We start from the raw sequence: 9,902 nt of genomic DNA, 5'->3' as shown, positions 1-9,902 counted from the left end.
AGGAGGGTGGAATAAACAGCCTCCCCTGAGAGCATTGCAGGGGAATGGGTTCCTGGGAGGAGCCAAGTGTGAGTTCAGGGAAAAGCCAGATATGAGGGTGGGAGGGGGGCTGTTCTGACAATCAAAATGGGACAGATGAGAGGGACAGGACCAGTGGGCAAGCTGTCACCTCTCTGTGGTTATGTCCACTCTCATAAGAGTATAAATACTTCCTGAAGAAGAATGAGAAGATGGAATTCCCCATTGGATCCCTCGGAACTAACAACTTTCGTCGCTTTACTCCGGAGTCACTGGTGGAGATAGAGAAGCAAATTGCTGCCAAGCAAGCAGCAAAGAAAGCCAGAGAGAAGCACAGGGAGCAGAAAGACCAAGAAGAGAAGACTCGGCCACAGCTAGACTTGAAAGCCTGCAACCAGCTGCCCAAGTTCTATGGTGAGCTCCCAGCAGAACTGATCGGGGAGCCCCTGGAGGATCTAGACACCTTCTACAGCACACACCGGGTAAGAGCTACCAGTAGGAATGTCTGCTCTCAGCTCTTGGAGAGGAAGTCGTGGTCCCACCCAGTCCAGGAAGTCCTCCTGAACCCTGGGTGATGTAGTCTACTAAAGATTCCGTTAACAACAAAAAAACCATATCTAACTTCTTTGATGATCTCTTTGAATTTTTATGACATTTATGATAGAAACTAACTAAACCTAGATCTTCAAAAGCAGATAACTGCTGCAGAGCTTTCAGAGAAAGTTGGCTGTTCCTTTGGATGAGCTCTGGCCTGGGGCCTCCAGATGAGTTGGCTCTCTTTGCAGGTGGAGAGCACACATCTTGAGGTTGGGGGAGGAGTATGGGGATGAGGACAGAAAGCAGGATGATTTAAGCCAGTGGTCCTCAACTATGATCTTGGAACCCCTGGTGTACCCAAAACTCTTTTAGTGGGTTTATAAAATCAAAACTATTTTATAACAATACTTGGATATAATTTGTCTTTTTCACACACATTCTCTTGTCATCATACATTGGTGAATATAGAGGCTATTGATGGGGGATGATGTCATCACTCTAACAGCTACTGGAATGTGTGCTTGTATATTCCCGTGTTTTAAAATTTCCTGAGTTTTAAATTTCTAATATGAGGTATATATACACACATATGATATGTATGTATGTGTGTATAAGCATATATACATATATATTAATTTCTAATATGATATACCTATATATGGCATAAACAAAAAGGTATTAACATAAACAAAATTATTTGGGGTCCTCAATAAGGTTTGAGAATAATAATCCCTGAAATCAAAAAGTTTGAGAATCACTAAACAAGAGCTTCTTCATGGCGATTATCTCACCTATGTTGTATTTGAGATGTTCTATAGAACCAAAAAATGGTGAATGCATGTTTGGGATTTAGGAGAACAGGAACCAGCCATCTCAAATATGGCTAGCAGAGTAAATAAAAAGGCACTGAATATCTTTCTTCCTCCTCTCCCATGCCAAGAGTTCATATACTCCTAAATGCTCAGAGGGAGAAGACAGGAGAGGGTTTAAGAGGCAAAGACATAGGAGGTGGAGACAGAAGAAACATTACAAAACAAGGATGGTTCTCTAGTCAGAAGAGAAATTAAATGCAACCAGAACTTCACCATCCTGCTGCCAGAATCCTCCCCTGGGCATAATACATCTTACCAGCCTGAGGATCGGCTGTCTGTCCATGAAGCACCCTCAGTGGGCTCATCTTGGTGCACTGTCAGTCCCAGAGACCAGGATCTTGCTGAGAGGGTGAGGATATGGCTTTTAGTCCTTGATCCTCTCTATCTCTCTGTACCTCCATTTGGCTGTCATTGACCGGTGGTTCCGAGAGCCCTTCTTGCTCATGAGCCTGAGATAATGCCACTCATGTTTAAAAATATGGTTGTATAAGGAGTCTTGTTTCTCATTGGAGGTCCACTTTCTGTTTTGTTTTGTTTTAGACATTTATGGTGCTGAACAAAGGGAGGACCATTTCCCGGTTTAGTGCCACTCGGGCCCTGTGGCTATTCAGTCCTTTCAACCTGATCAGAAGAACGGCCATCAAAGTGTCTGTCCACTCATATCCTTTGCACAATTGCCTCTTCCACGTGTTAGAATCAGACTTTGCCCACCGTGTCCAGTACCTTCTTTAGAGGTTAACAACAGAGCCCTTATCCAATTGAATCCCAAAAGGACAATGAGGTTATTAGATTGAAAAAATGGCCTGTGCCTTTAATATGTCCCACACCCCAAAGCAGTCCCAAGACACAGAGGAAGTGTTCATGCAACACACAGGTGGTTTGGATCCACCTGAGACTAATCTAGACACACCTGTGGATGCACAATTTGAAAAAAGCCCTCTTTATGAGGGCAGGTTTGCTGATGTCCCCAGACACATTCTCACCACAGTGTGTGGTCCGTTCTCCCCACAACACAACAGGCAGTAAGAGGGCCCAAACCTTCTTTGGGCAGATGAGATAGGCGTGGGTTGTTACTCTGTGCCATAACCATGGCAAAAGGGCAGCACCTCCTAGAGGGCAAGGAAAGCAGACCATGATGGGAAGCACACACACAGTCTCAATGAGACTTCGTTGGTCATGGGGCACTGTTAACATCACAAGTTACTCAAAAACTCCTAGCAGATTTAAAATGTCAATAATCCGCGCTTCATGCCGTACAAGACTGTAATGATTAGAGACACATTGGTCAAATGTCTACTATATGAATTGTTTTAGGTAGTGTCAGAAGCTGCCTTCAGGGGATTTTGCAAGGCAAGCCAAACTAGTAGAGAAAAGAAACTTTGGTTTGTTTTCCTAAGATCTTCCTGGGTAGTCCTAATGGAAAGATCCTAATGACCTAAGATCCTTGATCATTGGAAGGACTGGAAGTTCCTTATGACAAATTTAGCCCTGGCTTGCAGGAGATTGATGTGCAAGAATACACCTGCCTCGGTTGCCTGACAAATGGTAACCAGCCTTTTCTTAGAAGGCATCAGTAAAAAAGAGCTCTACCCTGCTCCCTAACTCTGAGGCAGATTGTTGGATTTCTGGACAGTTCTCATTGAGCTAGTAACCTTGGCACAGTCATCTAGCTGCACACTCAACATGAAGCTGCACGGTTGATGAAGTTGCATTACGTTTTCTCTTTTTACATTTTTGTCTTTATGGCTAGCCAGCAAGAATTACGTTTTCTGAGCTGAATCTTGAATTTTCAGATTCTACAGAAGGATATTTAATGACAATAGCAGTCTCCCACTTGCTAAATACTTCCTAAGTGTCAACACCATCATCAGTTCAAAGTAGAGATTACCATCCCCATTCTACAGATAATGAAACTGACACACAGAGGCATTAAGTAAATTATCCAAGACTACGTACCTAGTTAAGAAGTCCAGCCTGCATCCTGCATAGAGCAGTATCTGCAGTGAGGAAGTAGGCAGTTAATGGAAAGTAATCAGGATAATTATTCTCTCAATGTGTCATCTCTGCTTGGGTAGTTATTGCTTTTTCAAAATATATACAATTACATGGAAATTACAAATAAAGAGAAATCACAAACGTACAAACTCCTCTATATGGATTCTGGTTGAATTACATCTGGATAAGTAAAAAACAGCTAATTAGAAATAAAATCCCCTTAAAAGAACCAAGTGACCAGTGAATATTCTCTTCATCTTGAGATTTGATGAGTAAAATAATTGCTTGGTAGAGTCACAGCTGAACAGAAAAGCTGTTGAGGGGGTCTCTTCCTCACAAAAGTCTGCATTTAAATCTCATAAATTTGGTAACTCCAGCCCCAAAAGATACTAGAATTCTCAGGGCCCTATTATTAATATTTCACCAAAAATATAATTCTAATCACATTTGCTATGAATGTTTTCATAGTTAATATTATACATAAGATATATTACTTTTAAAGGTTTGTAGAATTGGAGACATGATTTTAGTTTAATCCATGGATTAACATTTCCCCCCTGTGAGCATACTTCCTAATTTCATTGTAAGTCAGCAGGAAAATGTGGTTTAATTAACAGAATTTTTCTTTTCAAAATAGATGTGTTCCTAAGTAACTAAAACCAGACACATCAAGGCATTTACAGAAAACGAAAATACATTTAAATACTTGCACTCAAATTGAAAAATGAGTGTTGTACTCTCTCTGTAGGTCAAGCTTATCTTCAAGCTTTGTTTTTCCTTAGGAAGTACTGTTAGGAGCCCAGCTATTCCTAAGAAAAATGTCCAAGTGGGAACAATTTACCTTTAAATTCTCCGCACTAACGTTTCTTCCCTTCTATTTACCCCATTTACCCACCTTCCTTTCAATGTCTCCCTCCCTTTCTGGTGATCCCTTTGCCCATAGTCAGCTGTCAATATTTTCCACTCTGGCTATTCAGAGTTCTCCACTCCAGCCTAATTCTACTTGGGGTTTCTTCCGGAGCCAGTATTTCACTTCCCTGTGCCTGCCTCCACCGTTCCTATCTGGAAGACCATTTCCTTGGTGGAACTGATCTCAACTAGGTTATGCAAACAATCTGATGAAACTAATTCCCATGAAAGTTTGTACCTCTTCACTTATCTCCAAGTTTCTAACTTCTCTTTGTCTTTTAGAATAAAAAAAACATTTGCCAGATGAAATTTCAGAACATTTTGTGTAGTGAAATGAAGACTTCGGGGCAGAAGGACATTTTGAAAAAGGGAGTCTGTTTCCTTCTATCTTGCTCAGAGTTTATCAGACAGATAGAGTTCACATCTCTGCAGCATGGTTGACTAGCTGCATGACCTGAGAAAAGTTATTTAACTTTTATTTTCTGTCAGCCTGCTTCTCAGCTTCAAAATGTAGATAATAATACCCACCTGTAGATTAGCTGTATTAGAAGTAACATGGGCAAAGTACTCAGCCTAGCTTAGGCACACTCAGTAAATGTTAGTGGTCATTATGTGACAAGATCATAAAGCTAATACTAGCTAAGATTTATAAATGTAATTATTCAGCATCAAGGTGATCCTAGATGACATCACAGAGACTTGGTGATCTCAGATTTTCCTTAACACAGGCTTTTCAGGTGGTTCAGTTTATTTATTACGGTCACTATTTTGGTTAATTGTGTGTGCATGACCCGAACTGACCTTCCAGAGAAAATTGAGTGAGTAGATTTGCTATCATTATTGTACCTTCTCTTTTTGCTTTCTTTTCTTCCTTCACTTGGCAGTCTTTGTCTTTTATTTATCTTGCCATGACTCATGTGGGTAGTGCTGAATCTTATTGTCTATTTGTCTTTGTAATAACTAGGTCTCTCCTTCTATGAGCTTTGTTTCATAAACATACACGATTTTCAGTTTCAAGGAGAAACAGATTAGTGGTTCTCAACTTTGGCTGCATATTGCAATTTTTGGGGAGATTTTTTAAATGCCTGAGTCCCAGCCCCAGAAAGTCTAATTTCTAATTTCATTAGTCTAAGGTGGCCTGGTAAGATGAGTCCCCTCGCCCCCGACACACACACACACACACACACACACACACACACACACACACTCACTTGTTAGATGCACACATAAATTTATGCCTTAGAGAAGGTATGCTTTTGAGAAGGCCTACTGTGAAAGAGAGACAGGAGCAAAGCTGAGACAGAACTAAGAACAAATGGCTCTGGAGTATATTTAGAAAATAATTCATAAATGAAGCTGTTTAAGTTATCAAGCTTCATATGGCTCAAAGGAATCTTAGTATTCCTGAGGTTATTCTATTTCCCTAGGTTAGTGGATGAAACCTCTGTAGTTTCTGAATGTGGAAACTTTCCAAAACCACTCCATATCCACACATCTGGGAGGGATACTCTCACTCCAGCTTGAACCTAACATACCTTTGGGTATAATAACAGGTGCTTTGCAGAGCTTTCTTTTCTTTTCTTTTTCTTTTTTTTTTTTTTTTTTGCTAACCATAACAGTAATGCATGCCACAACAGAAAATATGTTATATTTTTATTAATAGATTAAAGGAAAACAATCACATAGTCTTCTTAATTGATGCTAAAAGTCATTTGATAAAATTTAATTTCCATTTATAATTTTAAATTCTTAGAAAAGTTGGAATAGAAAGGAATAAATGTGGCACATATACGACATGGAATACTATGCAGCCATAAAAAAGGATGAGTTCATGTCCTTTGCAGGGACATGGATGAAGCTGGAAACCATCATTCTCAGCAAACTAACACGAGAACAGAAAACCAAACACTGCATTTTCTCACTCGTAAGTGGGAGTTGAACAATGAGAACACATGAACACAGGGAGGAGAACATCACACACCGGGGCCTATTGAGGGGTAGGGGGGCTAGGGGAGGGATAGCATTAGGAGAAATACCTAGTGTAGATGACAGGTTAATGGGTGCAGCAAACCACCATGGCACGTGTATACCTATGTAACAAACCTACACATTCTGCACATGTACCCCAGAACTTAAAGTATAATAATTTTTAAAAAGGGAATTGCATCACCCTGAGAAAGGATATTCATTGTTTTAAAGTATCAAGCATCATACTTAATTGTGAACATGGAACGCTTTCCCTTTGAGATCAAAAGAAAAAAAAAACCAAAGATGTCTGTTCTTCTCATTTCCACTTTGTAACAGAAGTCTCAGCCAGCATAGTAAAGAAAAGGAAAAAAAGTGCAAGAAGAAAAGTACCAAAGATGTAATTTACAGATAATAAGATTGTATACATAAAATATCCAACATAACATACAAGAATTAATAAAAGAGTATAGTAAGGTAGCTGGGTACAAATTAACATACATAAATCAATTGTATATATACACTAGCAACAAATAGAAAATAGTACCATTTCATTTACACTGGCATTTTAAAATGTCAAGTATCTAGGAATAAGATTATCAAAGTATGAGTAAGATGTCTATAAGGAAAATTATAATAAGTGTTGTGCAAAATTTTTAAAGAAAACCAAATCAGTGGGGAGACATGTTCTCAGATTCAAAGTCTCAATATTGTAGACTCCCCAAAATTACTAATAAATTTAATATGATCCTCAAATCAATATTTCAACAGGCTTCTTTTGGTATTACTTGAAAAACTTTAAACTTTAAATTTTCTTCCTCAAAAGTTTACATGAAATTTTAAAGAGCAAATTATAGCCAAGAAACTTTTGAGGAAGAAATACAAAATGGGAGAACTCATTCTACCGGATGTCAAGATTTACTATAAAGCTCTAATTGAAACAGTGTGCCATTGGTGTAAGATTGGTCAGAACAATGTAACAGAATAGACAGTCCATAAACAGACCAACACATATATAAACATCTAATGTGTGAAAAGGTGGCACCCCAGAACAGTAGGGAAAAGGCGGTCTTCAAAAAGTGATGCTGAAGAATTAGGAATCCCACTGGAAAAACTACATTAAACATGCAACTTTGCGCCACACACAATAATCAATTCTAGGTAGATCAACATCTCACTTTCTTTGTGAAATATAAATACATAAAGCTCTTTTTTTTATTATACTTGAAGTTCTGGAGTACATGTGCAGAAAGTGCAGGTTTGTTACATAGATATACACATGCCATGGTGGTTTGCTGCACCCATCAACCCATCATCTGCATTAGGTATTTCTCCTAATGCTCTCTCTCCCCTAGCCCCCCATCCCTCAACAGGCCCTGGTGTGTGATGCTCCCCTCCCTGTGTCCATGTGTTCTCATTGTTCAACTCCCACTTACAAGTGAGAAAATGCAGTGTTTGGTTTTCTGTTCTCGTGTTAGTTTGCTGAGAATGATGGTTTCCAGCTTCATCCATGTCCCTGCAAAGGACATGAACTCATCCTTTTTTATGGCTGCATAGTATTCTATGGTGTATATGTGCCACATTTTCTTTTTTATTATTGTTATTATTATTATTATTATACTTTAAGTTCTAGGGATGTGCCACATTTTCTTTATCCAGTCTATCACTGATGGACATTTGGTTGGTTCCAAGTCTTTGCTATTGTGAACAGTGCCCCAATAAACATATGTGTGCATGTGTCTTTATAGTAGAATAATTTGTAATCCTTTGGGTATATACCCAGTAATGGGATTGCTGGGTCAAATGGTATTTGTGGTTCTAGATCCTTGAGGAATCACCACACTGTCTTCCACAATGGTTGAACTAATTTCACTCCCACCAACAGCATAAAAGCATTCCTATTTCTCCACATCCTCTCCAGCATCTGACTTTTTAATGATTGCCATTCTAACTGGTATGAGATGCCATCTCATTGTGGTTTTGATTTGCATTTCTCTAATGACCAGTGATGACGAGCTTTTTATCATATGCTTGTTGTCTGCATAAAAGTCTTCTTTTGAGAAGTGTCTGTTCATATCCTTTGCCCACTTTTGGTGCGGTTGTTTGGTTTTTCTCTTGAAAATTTGTTTAAGTTCTTTGTAGATTCTGGATATTAGCCCTTTGTCAGATGAGTAGATTGCAAAAATTGTCTTCCATTCTGTAGGTTGCCTGTTCACTTTGATGACAGCTTCTTTTGCTGTGCAGAAGCTCTTTAGTTTAATTCGATTCCATTTGTCCATTTTGGCTTTTGTTGCCATTGCTTTTGATGTATTAGTCATGAAGCCTTTGCCCATGCCTATGTCCTGAATGGTATTGCCTAGGTTTTCTTCTAGGGTTTTTATGGTTTTAGGTCTTATGTTTAAGTATTTAATCTACCTTGAGTTAACTTTTATACAAGGTGTAAGGAAGGGGTCCAGTTTTCTGCATAAGGCTAGCCATTTTTCCCCACACCATTTATTAAATAGCAAATCCTTTCCCCATTGCTTGTTTTTGTCAGGTTTGTCAAAGATCAGATGGTTGTAGTGGGTGGTGTTACTTCTGAGGCCTATGTTCTGTTCCATTGGTCTATATATCTGTTTTGGTACCAGTACCATGCTATTTTGGTTACTGTAGCTTTGTAGTACAATTTGAAGTCAGGCAGCATGATGCCTCCAACTTTGTTCTTTTTGCTTAGGATTGTCTTGGCTATGTGGGTTCTTTTTTGGTTCCATATGAAATTTAAAGTAGATTTTTCTAATCCTATGAAGAAAATCAGTGGCAGCTTGATGGGGATAGCATTGAATCTATAAATTACTTTGGGCAGTATGATCATTTTCATGATATTGATTCTTCCTATCCATGGGCATGGAATATTTTTCCATTTATTTGTGTCCTCTCTTATTTCCTTGAGCAGTTGTTTTTAGTTCTCCTTGAAGAAGTCCTTCACATTCCTTGTAAGTTGTATTCCTAGGTATTTTATTCTCTTTGTAGCAACTGTGAATGGGAGTTCACTCATGATTTGGCTGTTTGTCTGTTACTGTTATATAGGAATGCTTGTGATTTTTGCACACTGATTTTGTATCCTGAGACTTTGCTGAAGTTGCTTATCAGCTTAAGGAGATTTTGGGCTGAGATGATGGGGTTTTCTAAATATACAATAATGTTATCTGCGAACAGAGACAATTTGACTTCCTCTTTTCCTATTTGAATATTCCTTTTTTCTTTCTCTTGCCTGATTGCCCTGGCCAGAACTTCCAATACTATGTTGAATAGGAGTGGTGAGACAGGGCATCCTTGTCTTGTGCTGGTTTTCAAAGGAAATGCTTCCAGTTTTTGCCCATTCAGTATGATATTGGCTAGGTGTTTGTCATAAATAGCTCTTATTATTTTGAGATATATTCCATCATACCCAGTTTATTGAGAGTTTTTAGTATGAAGGGGTGTTGAATTTTGTCGAAGGCCTTTTCTGCATCTATTGAGATAATCATGTGGGTTTTGTTTTTGTGATGGATTACACTTATTGACTTGCATATGTTGAACCAGCTTTGATCCCAGGTATGAAGCCAACTTGATCATAGTGGATAAGCT

General features: G+C 38.8%; 1 protein-coding gene across 3 annotated transcripts in view; it reads left to right on the top strand.

The window, feature by feature from the left end:
• Positions 1 to 230: 230 nt before the first annotated feature.
• SCN10A (sodium voltage-gated channel alpha subunit 10) overlaps positions 231 to 9,902 on the top strand; it is a 100,452-nt gene continuing 90,780 nt past the window's right edge. For all 3 annotated transcript variants that reach the window (XM_015445465.4, XM_015445464.4, XM_005546684.5), the window contains exons 1-3: positions 231 to 500; positions 1,968 to 2,095; positions 5,069 to 5,149. In XM_015445465.4, the coding sequence (XP_015300951.3) occupies positions 231 to 500; positions 1,968 to 2,095; positions 5,069 to 5,149 (479 nt within the window). The remainder of the gene's footprint in view (positions 501 to 1,967; positions 2,096 to 5,068; positions 5,150 to 9,902) is intronic.

Source organism: Macaca fascicularis, chromosome 2 (genome assembly GCF_037993035.2).
Source record: "Macaca fascicularis isolate 582-1 chromosome 2, T2T-MFA8v1.1".
Taxonomy (NCBI): domain Eukaryota; kingdom Metazoa; phylum Chordata; class Mammalia; order Primates; family Cercopithecidae; genus Macaca; species Macaca fascicularis.
Note: the sequence above shows the minus strand (reverse complement) of the source record. Positions and strands in the feature narration are given on the sequence as shown.